This window comes from Temnothorax americanus, unplaced genomic scaffold, assembly GCF_048541705.1.
Source record: "Temnothorax americanus isolate GAGA-0224 unplaced genomic scaffold, ASM4854170v1 Scaffold20, whole genome shotgun sequence".
In the NCBI taxonomy this organism is placed as follows: domain Eukaryota; kingdom Metazoa; phylum Arthropoda; class Insecta; order Hymenoptera; family Formicidae; genus Temnothorax; species Temnothorax americanus.
Genome location: NW_027509339.1, coordinates 68499 through 84144, shown reverse-complemented (window position 1 = coordinate 84144; position 15646 = coordinate 68499). Strand labels below are relative to the sequence as shown.

The 15646-nt window shown below is 42.3% G+C and overlaps 1 protein-coding gene across 5 annotated transcripts in view; it reads left to right on the top strand.

The window, feature by feature from the left end:
* The window catches only part of Imp (IGF-II mRNA-binding protein), a 91571-nt gene extending 77957 nt beyond the window's left edge, over positions 1-13614 (top strand). For 2 of the 5 annotated variants that reach the window (XM_077406352.1, XM_077406353.1), the window contains 6 exons: positions 8203-8379; positions 8793-9176; positions 9506-9758; positions 10185-10541; positions 11121-11372; positions 11655-13614. In XM_077406352.1, the coding sequence (XP_077262478.1) occupies positions 8203-8379; positions 8793-9176; positions 9506-9758; positions 10185-10541; positions 11121-11372; positions 11655-11900 (1669 nt within the window). In that variant the 3' untranslated portion in view covers positions 11901-13614. Of the gene's footprint in view, positions 1-7869; positions 7990-8202; positions 8380-8792; positions 9177-9505; positions 9759-10184; positions 10542-11120; positions 11373-11654 lie in introns of those variants that run through there. The other 3 variants (XM_077406356.1, XM_077406357.1, XM_077406355.1) reach the window with 3 other exon arrangements.
* The last annotated feature ends 2032 nt before the right edge of the window (positions 13615-15646 follow it).

Sequence of the window (15646 nt, the reverse complement as noted above, 5' to 3'; positions counted from 1 at the left end):
AACAGTCGCATTCGATACCTTTCCTCCTCCAAATCAAGCGCGTAGGACAGAATTCTTCATAAGAAAGTTCACTATTGGGTGAATCGAGAACGGAGAATTAATATTAAAAATTGCGGTCAAACGTTCACGCTTTGATCTTTCTTGCGCACAAGGGAGAGGACCTCACTCCATTGATTTTTTTTTTTTTAAATATTGTATACGAAAACAAGAACAGATGGAACGGCGTCAATAGATCTTCGCCGCGCCGCGAGACGGTCGAGGAACCCTCGCCGACGTCCGCGAGGAGCCTCGCTCCCCGGTGTCGCTGAATGAACGTAGGGTACTACGAGCTATCCGTTAATAATTCCTACGCTGAGTCACCGTTTCCAATACGCCCACTGTCATCGCTTGGTGCATTCCGAATGACGTCGGTCGCTGACACCGCGTTCGCGTGACGTCCGCCTCCCTCCGGGGATCCCGCGTTGTCCCCCGAGCGATCGGAAATCGCGATCGGAGTCGCGCGTTACTCTGGGCCGACCGAAATGTCAAGTCATTTCGGTAAACATAGTGACGCGGGTTTTGGACTATTTCGAGTCGAAGACTACTATTTCTTGGAAATCCTGATACGCAACGGGCGCGTACGATGGATAACTCGCCAACGATTGTCCGCCATGAAGAAACGACGAGACAGTGGACGAATAACTATTATCACTCGTTGCCTTTTTTGTGTATATAGATGTATTGGCAGTTTGATAATCGCTATTGATAATGAAAGGCCAGTGATCGACTTCCATGCATCAGTATTCTGCATTAGTAATTATTATACCTTGGCACAAAATACTGTTTCTGTTATTATTTCGCAAAGCAATGTGTGTTGTCTCATTTCTTTTTCACTCACATCTTTCATCTTTTCAACTTTTTATATGACGATGCAAATGTGCGAGCTCACGTTTTTCCAGACAGCGAGTCGTTCGCAAGTGAGTCTATGTATAAACAACTTAGCTGTGTATATATATCTAACCTGGTGTTTTTCCATACAAAATGCATTGGATAGCGTATAAGTTCTGGCTATATGCAACGTGCAATTTTCTCACCGCGTTGAGGTGAGGATTAAATTAAATTATCGCGTCGCGCTAATATATCGTAATTATAAAGCAATAATAATTATAAGAACAATGTCTATGGAACTAATGCTCGCGACATGTGACACGCTGACTCTCAGATGCTCGCAATTACTCGCAAACGTTATGCAATTCCTGTTTCTGATATCACCGCCGCTACTCGTTATCTCCTACATTCTTACCGCGCGCTCTGCTTCTCTTATTGCGTTCTTCCTCTATCTCCTCTTTTTTATCTCCAAGTAATGCCGTGACGTCGTTATCGTCTCCCTCCTACAATTTGCCGCAATCGTGTCGATGCACTCGTCGTGCATCTCGCGGTACATTTATGCCCTCGACAACGTAAACGATTTGTTGCCGTAAATTCCTGCCGCTTTCCTGATTTTATTATTGCTTTAGCTATTCTACATTTGAGGGCTATTCTCCTTTACGAAAAAAGCAAATTATTCCTGATAAACAGCAAATCAACTTAACGAAAGTTATAACTTAGAGCTATAGAAAAATTTTATTACTTGCGCAAATTTTTCCAAAAAATATAGAAAATTTTATAGAATATCTTAAATTAATATTTTTATCAAGACGATCTTTTCACAATTATATGTATGTAAAAAAAGAATTTGATTAAAGAATGCTGTTTAATTGAACTTCTCAATCGCGACATTACTGAATATATATATGTAATTAAAGAATATTATAGAAATAATATTTCAGATCCGGTTTTTTTTTTTTTTTTTTTTTTTAAATACGCATACATGGCTCGATATAAATCGCGCGACACCAACTTCTAAACTATTTCTCCACTCAGAGAGTGAAAGTTGTTTATCTGATTTGCATTCATGAAATTTCGCAGTCTATAACTACGGTAATGCTGTTAAAATTCTTGACTAGATCGACTCTGTATTAGAACGAGCGAGTATTCTTTTTCTTCCTTTGACATTAATGTCGCTGCGTAATACGTAGTTATGAAAGTAATAAAATATTACACATTACACGTGAAAAAGCATAGAAGAGAGATATTTTTTATACGACAGACTGTACACTTTGTGTGTAGCGCCTTATTGTTAGATATTTTTGTGCGACAGTCAGTTTCGCAATATTGCGTCATCATGCTCAAATGCAAAAATGAAACGGATTAATTCTTATCGTTGTTTTGACACTAAAAGTCAGACTTTCAGCTAATTAGTTACTAAAGCTACCATCTCTGACTTCTTTGACACAAAAGCTAACAATTAGCAAGGACGTATTTTAACAAAATTGAAACGCATAAATTTTAATTTGAACAAAAAATTCGCGTTTCTCTTTTAATGATAATATATGAAAGAATATTATGTGTGTGTGTGTGTGTGTTCAAAACTGATTGTATTAAAATTTAATTTTTTAATGGTTCGTCCGTAACCTTTCCTTCCTATGACACATCGCGTTGCGCAATTTAATTTCCATCATTTGCTTCAAAACCTTCGCTTAATTTCTGCCTTTGTATTCGTGAGCTTCCTCATAACTTGGAGTTAAATCGCAAAAACATACGCTTCGGACGAGGACGTTCGTTCATTGATCTCTCTTTGAATGTTAAAGGTTCACTTCTAGGTTGGTGGCAAAAATAGCAAGTTTTTGCAACTTCAGGGAAAATAGTTTGGTTATGCTAGAGTTATCGCTCATTTCGTCGGCCAATTGTTAGTATATTACTTCCCTCGCCGCATTGTACATTTCGCGATACCCTGGATGCTTAATTCGATATCCGGTGACGTATGTCGGTTTCCTGTACCGGGCGGGTACTAATTCTTTTTCCATACGCGAGCTTATCGCGGAAAAATTACTTGGAAGTTGGCTGACGCACGGCGGTTTGCCGCAGATATACAGCGTCGACACTGTGGAAATAGGGTGGCGGCTCTAGCTAGAGCCGACCGTGTCAATATTAACAACCCCCTGTTGCATGTGTTTATCTTATCTATCTACCGTATCCATAGATAGCACGGCGACGAGACATCGGTCTTTTCCACATACCGCGATGACGCTATCATTGCGATTAAAATGCATAGATCCTCCCTTGGAATGCGTATGCTTATGTCAGCGCACTTCGATATCTGAACAATTTAAAATTTTAGTTTTAGGTCATCCCTCTATCCCGAATACAACTCACGAATCGTGCTAAATATAGAAAACCAATTCCGTGTGTTTTAAATTTCTCTTAAATTTTTTAAAATTAACTTATAGTTCTTATAATAAAGCTTTTTATTAATATATTTTTCATCGTTGAATAATGATAATGAAACTGGGAGGTTCTCCCCCTTAAAATCGCACTTAGACATCGTCGTGTGTGGCGTCTCGGCCGGCGCCGTGCGCACGTGCGTGCGTCACGCACACGCAGGCGTTAAGTGGAAAGCGACGCACGTGCCACGCGGTCGCGCAGGTACCCTACCTACACGCGATCCTCATGTCGAATCGCGCAACGACTTGCCCTCCCGCCCTCCGAATACCTCCGATACGTGGAACCTTTAATTGTAAGATGCGTTTAGATGGAACAAATCTCGAACGCGCGACATCACATTAGACCGACGTTTTTTTCCATTTCTACAAACAAAATTCGAAATAAAAATAGTATAGAAACTTATCGGACAGATCACCTAAAACACGTCATTCTTTAATAAATATCAGTCAGCAACTGAATCTATCACTCCGAAAAACAATTCTAATGCTAATTCGCCATTCAAATTTTCCGAACAGATAAAAACATTTATATATTTTATCCGTGAATTCTATACATTAGAAAAGGGACGACTGATAACAGCATTCCGAAGTGCTTTATCTTAAATATGATCGATGCCAAAATCGAGCAACTGACAGAATGTACCTTCTCTCTATTTAACAATTAAAGTAATTTAAATCGACCTGACTGGCAATATATATAACGTCTTTCCGATATGAACATTGAAAAACTGTGAGCCAACTTGGTTTGTCGGATTCACACAGCACTTTTTTCAGATCAATATCGAGACATTATTAATTTTGATCATGGTTTTGGTCAGTTGATGTAATTTCTAAATTAAATAGTTTTTAATTTTTAATTAGGATTGTTATTCTATATACTGGCGAAAGAAATTTATTATTCTGTTTATTATACACCGTCGACCTAGTAATCGGTGCTCCATCTTACAGTTGTTATTGCGATAAATATTACCACAGCCCCAGTGGTCGAATTGGCACGACACCCGCACGGTATACGGGAGGTTCCAGGTTCAAACCCTGGCTGGGGTAATATTTTTCGCAATAAAATTAAAAACTATTTAATTATAGATATTTTATCTCTCGATTCGTCGTTACATCGATCTCATTCTGAGAATGGCAAACAGATGGGGAGCCTGCCCAGCGACTTCCTGGATTTTAATGTGTGAATGCCCTTGGCCAGCGGCTTTCATACAGCGATTTTTCTCGTGTGTGATGCGTGTATGTGAAGTCACGTCGCTAACACTTTCCCTTTTCAAGATCGATTTTGGTGCCGTGCGTCCGAACGGCGCAAGTCGACGACGTCGATGGTTCTTCAGGCAGGGCTGTATTTATATACGCGACCGCCCAATTCATTTTCTCCTGTTTTACTTTTAAGAAATCGATGTGCATATCGTCCTATTTCAATTCTAAGAATCTTGAAAGATTGCCCCCAGGAGCAAATTAGATCTAGAGGCTTGCGGTGTCACGAGAGGTTTTATCAAGACGTCATCGAGAAATTGGCCTGCGGTGTCACGAGCAGACCGATATAACTGTTCAAAGACAGAAATCCCTCAATTCCTTTCGCGAAATGATCCGTATCGCGCTAACGACATCTTCAAAATTTTCGGTCGATTCTCCCGCGCTTTCTATCCATTCTTCATTCCCATTCCCCTTTCCCTTCAGCACCTCGGTCACCATGCTCGCTCCATCGACTCGTTAAAACGCCAAAAAAAATACGAGGGCGGTTAGAGAGTGGGGCGGATGGAAGAAAAAGAGTGGCCGAAAAAAAGGTGTCTTAGGCCGGGACATCAAAAGCTCTTCCACGGGGGTGATCCCGCCGCGATCCATCCCTGTCCGCATAAAGGCTCTCTTTCCTTCTCCCTCTCGTTCTCTCGTTCTCTCTCCTCCCTCCCTCCCTCCTCTCTCCCGACGCCCTCTCTATGTTCCTGCTCGTCCTCCTTTCGTTTCCCTTGCCTCGCGAAAACCCGCCTTTCGTTAAAGGTGACCCGACGAAATCGCCGACGAGTCACACGTGCGTGCAAAAGGGTTGAAGAGAGGGAGAGGATGGGAGGAGGGAGTTCTCTGGTGGGTGGGTGGTGGGCCGCGGGAACCACGAGGCAGACGGTGCACGCACTCTTTGCGCTATATTACGGATACTGCCGAAAATCCCCTAAAGGGAAGTACGCGAAACAAAGGCCCCACCCCCTCCCACCCCCACATTGCTCGCCGTCCATCGTATCTCTCTCGTTCTCCTCTCTCTTCTCGCGTGTACGAGCGCCCGCGCATTTAATGCATTCTTGTCTCTTCTACTCCCCTTTTTACCTCTTTTTATTTCATAATGTTGCGAACGCACGCCTAATTTGTCGTTAGTTTTTATATATCTTTTCCTCAGAGAGAGAGAGAGAGAGAGAGAGAGAGAGAGAGAGAGAGAGAGAGAGAGAGAGAGAGAGAGTATCTTCATTCATTTATACATTTAATCGTGAAAGATATGAATAAACTTTAATATGCTGCACTAGTTTTCTTATCGCTGTATTTTTATCTAACAAGGTTGTATGCACTTTATTTCCGAGCATTATTATGCGAATAGAAATCAACATTGCAACACTTATCGATCCTCGATTCACCGATTAAATAAATTTATGATACCACAGTTGCTCATAAATTCAACGTGAATTGCAATATTAATATGGAATGATTCCTCGTTGCATGTAAGTGCATCGCAACCGCGGACAATGCATCTTGCGTGCATCGAGTACATTTATTCGCTTTCTCCATGAATTATTTTTACAATGCGCGAAGAGAGAGGTTTTCAATTTTTTAGTTTGATATATTTCAAGAAGGCATCAGCAAACATTATTGGCATGACATAGTTTTTGATTAATTATGCATGCAGGAACGAAAATACAAATTCTCTGGCATATTAATATCGGACAATCAACGTACATTTATTTTTGATAGACGTGCTCAATTATTTCAACAAACAGTTGAAAAGTATGTCGAAATTTATGTAGAAATTTTTCCATGAGAGGGAAACATTTGATGACATTTAGAAGCGCGCAGTTTATCGACCAATTCTTGCGGAATTTTAACCTGACGATATTTCCGGATGGCCGATTCGTTATTTAATTGGCCAGAAACATACTCATATAGCTAATCTGGGTTACGCAAGATCGATTACGCAATCGTCCTATCTCATGAAAGTACGGCGGAGCTTATCCTCGGACCCGAGTAGATGCTAGAGAGTCCGTTCGCCGCGTCTTCTTCAAGGTTGCTCGAAAGCTCGCCGCGGCACCGTCGATGAGTGGGTCGGCCCGCTGAAAAATCGATACGTACGAAAGTGAGAGTCGCTCCCTCGGTCGTTCCACCCTCCTTTTTGTTCTTCACACTCCGCGTGCTCTTCTTACTTGCCGTTTGGTTCATTCATGTCGTTGGCGGCCGCGCCGATGCGATGCACCTAAACGCGCAAGCACGGTTCACGCTCGTGCAAGCCCGAACAAAGTATCGCAAAGCCGGCTAAAATGAAATTTAACCTCACCGCGTTAACCGCGGCATTTCGCGCAGAAATATTTGTATCAATGCCTGATTCAAGATCTTCAAAAGACTTTTATAACAATAATTGTTCTTTCCACATTAATTCCTTATTATCAGACATAACGTATACAATGTATTGGAGTAACGAGATCCTTAGTGATAAATTCTTTTTTAACCAAATTTTAAGATGTTTGTGATTATAAATAAGAAGATTTCATACGGAGGCTTTCAGATAAGGTGATACAACTAAAATTTTACGTTTAACAATATATTTTATTTCGCTAATTAAAAAAAAATTATAATTTTCATCGAATTTAAAGTTTAATTTTTACAAATTTTATCGAGTTTTTAACATTAAAAATTATAATATGTGGGTATAATACATAATACATAATATTATAATATAATATAATATATCTATATATATTATAAGATAATATTAAAATATGTATGTATTTAATATATAACATTGAACATCATATATTACGTTAAAAGATAATATAATATTGAATATTTTTCTATACTATTCTAGGAACAATCATTAAGAAAGATTTCATAAATGGAAAAGAAGCGAAAAGATCTCACAAATATAAAATTTGCTGCTAAACCAGGCATCCTTGTTGCTTGATACACATTCAGACATTAAAGAGATGATATTCAATCGATTTCCCATAAAGCATTTCTGGGAAAAATATTCTCAGCTCTGTACAACTATTATTTAACGCGTGAAATTTTGTTCATCTTATTTTGCACGCAGTTTGTTCTCATCTTTTGTCAAACTATAATATTCGCGTATATATAACTAGTTTTATAATTATAAATTAACCTGTAGTAATAAAGATAGTTACCTTGATAAATATATAAAGTTTAAAATTAATATTGTCCGCTGACGACAGGCGTCAACAGATATATCTCGTTATATACATATAGTAAGGCAACAATGTCGCGATGTAATGTAAACAGCCGACGACTCGCTAGGTTACAGCTCGGCTTTCAAAGTTTATTAGCGATTACCGTTGGAATCTTGCTTGCTTGTCGTATAATTCTATCACAGTCGCGTTCGAGTTCACTCTTACATGGCCTCTCTCTTCCTTCTCTTACAGTCTCTGCTCAGTCAAGACGAATACAAATACCTAACCAAGATAGAAGAAATCATGCGGTAGTATTGAAAATATATTTTAAGTTCGCTATATAGGCTCCTAACGATATTAATATCGCGTTATTAGATATTAATTAAGAACATAAGTGTGTGTGTGTGTGTATGTGTGTATTACGTTGATATAAAGTATCATTTACTCAGTTTCGTGTTACTTCTACATGTTTGCAGCCGAAACGTGTGTATCGCCTAATCTTGTTATTATTTTATTTACAGCAGCAGCGGAGTCGCTAAAGTCCTCGTGAGCAATCTACCGATCCAAATACGACCAGAGGAGCTGGACCAGCTATTTTCCAACTACGGCCAGGTTCAGAGCATTGAAAAAGTGCCGTCGCGGGACCCAAATACACAGAGCGTACTCATTAGCTATGAGACGCAAGAACAAGTACAGCAGTACGTTAATCGGCACAACTCTTTTATCTCCTGTGATTTCGCAAAAAATCGAGGAAATTTGTGGCGTAGATGAATAAGGCAAAAACGTTGCTTTCTCTTGCTTTTGTTCACATTTTGTCCCGAAGAATCGCGAAGGTTCTTTCTCGCCATATGTATTGTATATACATTCATATTCGGAATTCACGTTAGAACTTTAGGCATTCGCAGATGATGCGCACGAAAGTTGATGACGTCATCATCGGCACGGCTTAAGCCGAGCCTACTATCAGTCGTATGTCGGAACGTAGCCGATAGTTCAATGAGGAAAATTCGTTTTCGAAAAAGAAATCCTCTCATTGACTACGACATACAACTGATTGTAGAAACGACCTTACCCGGCCGGGAGAGATACTCAATGATCTCGCTATTCACAGGGCTGTGAACCAGTTAAATGGCTACGACCTCGACGGCAATCCGCTGAAAGTGGAGATGTCCTCGGCGGAGAGCCGGCGCAGGGGCCGGAGCCAGCGCGGCAGTGGCGCGGTCTTCTCCGGGCTGCCGGGATCCGGCCGCCAGACCGATTTTCCGCTACGTATCCTCGTCCAGTCCGACATGGTAGGCGCGATAATCGGCCGGCAAGGTTCCACCATACGGCAGATCACGCAGATGACGCGCGCCCGCGTCGATGTTCACCGCAAGGACAATGTCGGATCTCTAGAAAAAGCCATCACTATCTACGGCAATCCCGAGAACTGTACCAACGCATGTAAGAAGATCCTGGAGGTCATGCAACAAGAGGCCAACAATACGAACAAGGGGTAAGAGTTGGCGTCGCGAGTTCCCTTCGATCCTTCCGAAATTAAATCATACACATCAGTCGAATATATATTAAATAAAAATATATTTATATCAAATATTTTGTTTTAACTATATAACATATTAAATATTAATATATTAAAAACTTCGTTATTTTTATCCAAATTACTGTTAATTCGGTTTTAGCATGCTAACTCTCACGATCATCCCGATCTCAATATATTATAAATACATGCAGTTTTAATTTACGTTGCTCGATCGATCGACTTGCGATATTTCGCCGATAATTGAATCGTGATGATAATTATATTATTACGTTGCTTGTCGACAGTGAGATAACTTTGAAGATCCTCGCGCACAACAATCTCATCGGTCGGATTATCGGTAAGGGCGGTAACACAATCAAGAGAATCATGCAGGACACCGATACAAAGATCACCGTCAGCAGTATCAACGACATCAATAGCTTCAACCTCGAACGCATCATCACGGTTAAGGGCACGATCGATAACATGAGCAAAGCTGAGTCCATGATTTCCAGCAAGCTGCGCCAGAGCTACGAAAACGATTTGCAAGCTATGGCTGTAAGTCCCATCGCATATTGCCCACCTATTCTCAATATAATAAAGCATATTATTTTCGGGAGAATTTTCTTGGAATTCTCCCGTATAGATTAAAAAAAATTATATATAGGAAAAATATAAATAATGAAAAAAATGCAAATTTACAAACAAGTATAAATACTCACACGTATTTCAATGACTTGCAAGTGACATCTGTTATACGAGGATCAAATCTCGGAGGGTTCTATTAAAAATTTTAGATTGAATATTTGCTATCAAAAATTGGAATGTAAAGCAAACTCTTTCGTCAAGCTTTTAGTTAATCTAGAAAGATTCGAGTGTCGACCTCGTCAAGGTCTGGCGCAGGTAAAGCGCGTCGATCGCGTCAAAGACGCCGTTGCGCAACGCGACGAGGCTTCTAATCGATATAATCATTATCCTCACCAGCCCCAAAGCATGATGTTCCCCGGCCTGCATCCGATGGCCATGATGTCCACCGCCGGTATGGGCTACAGCTCCCGTGGACCCGGCCTCTACGGCTCGGGACCCGCCCCGTATCCCTATCAGAGCAGCCTGCCTACTCAACAGGGCGTCCCCGCCAGCGATACCCAGGAGACGACTTTCCTCTACATTCCCAATAACAGCGTCGGCGCCATCATCGGTACCAAGGGCTCCCACATCCGTAACATAATCAGGTTCTCTGGCGCGAGCGTAAAGATCGCTCCCCTTGAACAAGATAAGGCGGCTGAGCAACAGACTGAGAGGAAGGTTACCATCGTCGGCTCCCCGGAATCTCAGTGGAAGGTAAGCGCAATCGTCCTCGTTGTTCCGTGATCTCTCGGTCAAAAATGAGATTCCTGATTTTTTATCTCACAATTTCTTCAATTTTGCACACGAATGTTAGATCGGCGCCTTTCTTTGCTTTACGTATTATGATTCAAATAAGCACACTTAAATACGCAAAAAATATAAAGCTTGTTTCGTTAATGATAACGCCAAAGTAATGTCTGAAGGGTTTTAATATCCACATAATGTCGATGCTATATTGGCAGATAGGGTATCGCTTCGGTCTACCAATGTTGAGGTCGCGGGTTCAAATCCAGTCGTCTACGGGAAAGATTGTGTAGTACATTCAAGTCCGTAAAAATGTTCGCGGTTACCCTGCGTATTTTGGGTGGATGTTGTCATCTATGCATCAACTTGAATCAGCAGGAATATTAAAGAAAGGGCCCCGTACCGATCTCGTCGAACCAAGCATGCGAGAATCGGCCCCGTTTGACCCTTCGACATCCTTTTTTTTTTTAACTTTTGTTTTATTATTAATTCATTTCTGAGACAACTGAAGGATTTAATTTTGTACAATATAAAAAACTGCGATTTCAGGCCCAGTACTTGATCTTTGAAAAGATGCGGGAGGAGGGATACGTCTCCGGCACTGAAGACGTTAGACTGACCATCGAGATTCTCGTGCCCAGTACTCAGGTTGGCCGAATCATCGGCAAAGGTGGTCAAAACGTGAGGGAGTTACAGCGCGTGACCGGTAGCGTTATAAAATTGTCAGAACAGCAAGCAACTCCTCCTTCAGCCGAAGAGGAAACAACTGTCCATATACTCGGTCCCTTCTTTTCCGTTCAGGTAAGGAGGCTGGCTTTTTAAATAATTTTTATGAGTAGATACTTGATACTTAAATATTATTTATATATATCAGATTTATTATGAAATATGTTATTACATATGATTAATTTTTTTACTTAAATCCACCGAAAGAAATAACAAGTCACTGACACACTAAAAAAATTGCTAATCGATAGACAGGCAATTTTCTCTTGTTAAATTAGAAGTGAAGTGTGTTCTTTATGAATATAATTTGTTTAGCATAATAATTAAAATAGTGACAAATTTCCGGTTTTCTTGCAGTCGGCACAAAGAAGAATCCGCGCGATGGTACTGCAATCAGGCACGCCTGGTGGAACCGGTGGTGCTGGCTCACGCGCCGGTCGCGGTAGCAGTCAGGAAGGTGTCTCCCGTTCTAAAAGAGATGGCAGCGCCACTTCCCAGGGCGGCACGACGTCGCAGTCCAGCTCCCAACAGCAATCTGCCGGCTCGCCATCGAGCCAACAGCAGCAACAGCCGCAGCCGCAGTCGCCATCATCGCCGCAGTAACATTAACATCGATGACACCGACCTGACGCGGACCGACGCCCATCCGCTTCATTCGCAGGAGTGGCCTCGTCGTCGCTTTGACATTCTCTCTCGTCGAGAGGCTGAGCTTATCGCGACCTTTTCTCGCGGGGCGCGCGCGACCCTCCCCGTCGGGGGAGGGCTTCGAACGAGGGTGCGCGACGCGCAGATCGCGACGGGAAGACGTGCGGTAACATTCTGAGAATTAACTCGACCGAAATCCAGCAAGGTTCGCGTACTCGTCGACACTAAGAGATAATTCTTGATAGTAACAGTTCCCGTCGAACCTCGGGCTCCATGGATCAGGAACGATCCACAAGTCCGAACTCGACGAATCAATAGGAATTCTAGGAGCACTCGGCGAGTCCACAATTCGGAGAGTTAATTCTGAGAATTCGAACGAAGAATTCGTAATCTCAAAGATTCTAATTCCAAGACTTGACTGTTGTAAGTCAATCTGAAGAGTCAACGAGGCCTCGGGCCCTCCGTTCGGTTCGACACGGGCGCATTTATCGCGATCGATGTTAATCACGTGCGAATGGTTAATCTATCTTAGGTAAAGCGTTCTTGTCGACAATGGGGACACGCATGTTGTGTGAGTGATCAATCGCATTGGCATTTGGTTGAAACGATTGCGATTCTCGCGAGTCGCGACTTGAACGCAAAGCACAGAATGGTAGGCGAAGTAAAAGGCGAGAAGCCGCGACCGATCGGAGAGGCACCGAGTGTATATTATCGAATCTGGCTTTGTCCAGGCAGACACTGCCCATACGCAATCGCTGACTCTCACGACGAACTCCCGTTCTCATTGACGAAAACTGTGGCGTTTTCCCCCTTTGCTCTACGCGTCGCGTCTACGTCCCGCTCGCGCGCGCACCCCCCCCCCCCCGTTGCGATGGCGACGAAGCGACAATTAACACACAGCCGCGCACGATCCAATTTCGCAGCGCTAACGAAACCACCGCCGCCGATGAAACAGGACTCTTCGACGAGAAACAAACTGATTTAAGAAAAAAATAGAAAAAGAAGAAAAACACACACAACCTTATTACCTCATTGCATTACGGTTAAAGATTTAATACGATAAAAGAAAGTGAAACGCGCGGGAGAAGCGATAAACCGATTAATCTAAAAAAAAAAAAAAGAAAAAGTCTATCTAATATTAAAGTTATTAATAATATACAGAGAAGTTAAGTGACAATTACATATTATGTTATATCTGTTACTACTACTGCAACTATTATATTATTATTACTACCTACTACCTACCTACTACTATTATCGCTATACTATTTACTTACTTCTTACTAGTACTACAGGAGGAAAGCGGTTTTTCTTAAAAAAAAAAAAGAAGAAAGCAAAAAATACAGATTAGGTGCAGTTTTTTTATACACACAATTCAGAGACGTTGAACGATAATACGAGACTTAAATAATACCGAGACCGTGTACCGCGGAACGGCGACCCGTTGCCGGTCGTAGACATAAGCCAGGATGCCTCAGGAGGAGAAGAGAATAGAAGCGACCCCGCGCCCCCACCCGCCCCTCCTCGCACGTAATACCAAAGAAGCGACTATGAGTTATTTCGTATTAGTGAAGTGAAATGCGTCGTATACGCTCTATTCGCCTCAAGTTCCTCATCAACAGCCACAAAAGTGAAAGAGGGAAAGAAAGAAAGAGAAAAAAGGAGAGAGGGATCAGATACGTGAATGTGGGAGGGGAAATCGACAAGCAGTCATCAAGATGTCGAAGACAACACCGACGAGACATCAAGTCGCTTGGCACGAGTGATTGATGATGATAAGGAAGAAGAAGAAAGAGGGAGGAAACTGAAACTGAAGACGAAAGTCCGATTGTGTAATAGCATATCGGTACGATACGCGGATGCCGTTTTGTGCCACGTTTTCAAAGAGCGTTATTAAAGGACGTTTCTCGAACACACACGGAGAGAATGAAAAAGCGACTGTCGGTACGCAACGAAGAACAGCGAGGAAAGGAGAAAGCGAGAAAGAGAGAGAAAGAAAGAAAGCCAGACACAAAGGAAGTAAAAGAGAGACGGACGGCGAGCGAAGGAGGGGACATAAGGGACAAAAAGTGAACCGATAAAACTTTTCAGGGATTTTTACTTTTACCATGAATGTAATAATGTGTGAGTGTGCGTGTGTGTTGAATAATAATTATTAATTGATAAGTAATTTGATTACTGATTAGAAGTTAAACGGCGAGGAAAGGCGAAAGAAAGAGTAAGGGTGAATCAGGCTTAACGCAAGATAAGCAAAGAGATGGAAGGTGGTGAGAGGGAGAGTAGAGGGACGACGGGAGAGCGAAGTGTCGTGACGTTTAATCGCGACATTTACTCTCACCGCGGACGGTGTGTCGCCGAGACGAGCGTCGAGACGGAGCCTCCGCGAGGTGTCCCTCCGACGAGCCTGCGAACCCCGTAATTTTTGCAAATTATAGCTGTTATAGGGGCGCGCAGAATCAGCCGGGCGCGGATAACCGCGGAGCGCAACGATCTCGATCTCGCATCGATATCGCGACTGGCAGCGCGTATAATCGGCCATTATTATCCCGCTGCACAGAGCCAGGAGATTCCTTTCGTGATCGAGGATGATCCGATGATAACGCGGAGACGTTTGGCGAGGCAAAACGAAAGAAAGAAGAAAGAAAACAGGACGCGATTTCGCGTTGAAGTCGTTCTCCAACAGTGATGTCGAAGGCGACCTTGCTCCAGCTGGTATACTAGTGACCGAATACGCGTCACAGTCGCTGCGTCGAGTTCTGAAGACATTCCGAAGTGACGCTTTTAGAGCGATAGGGGAAGAAAGAGAGAGAGAGAGAGAGAGAGAGAGAGAGAGAGAGAGAGAGAGGAAGAGAGAGAAATTTCAGACGATCGATCGCGCGGCAGGTAGATGAGGCGGAGGCAACGAGACGGGGAACGCGATGAATCAAACCAGATTCGGAGTCGAGAAAACCGACCCTACAAAGCGGTCGTTAAGCATGACCAAGGAAATTCAACAAATACAACGGACTAATCAATCACGGCGCACGGTCTCGCGCCGATTGAAGCTCGATCGTTCTCCAAGATTCAAATAAATTCTAAAAAAAATTGAGAGAACTCTAAAACGAATGCCGATCTCATTCTCTCTCGTAATTATTTAGGCCATCAAGTGATTACTACTCGAGTTTATTGTCTGGCAGAAATGCGGGACTCAGTTTTTACGATCGATCAGCGATTATCGAGCTCGTCGGCGCGCAACCGAGGCGGCACCGGTATCGGCACGTGGAACTCCATCGGGGCGCCCACGTCTGGTGACACGACGGGCCCCACGGGCCCGCCGATTTACACTCTCGGCGTTCGGTATGCGTTTAGTACAAAGATACATGAGGTTAAGGATAAATAAGATAATCAAGATTTAAAAGTGACATGGAAAAAATGAGAGGTGAAAGAAAATTTAACATCGTGTGCTTAATCGATCTTTATTCCTTTTTTTTTATTTCTTTCGGAAAAGGCCAAAAATTGAATTTTTGGAGTGTGCGAATAGTATTTCGCGAGTGTTAATCGGTAAGAACTTTTTGCAGCGAGAATTGAAAACGCACATTATCTTATCGCGCATCTTCGATTTTAATTATTAAATATGTGACTAATCGATTCGCCTCTTTTTCGATAACATTCATTCTTAGAGCCACAAAAAAGTGTTGTTAACTTTAATTTACAATTTTTATTTC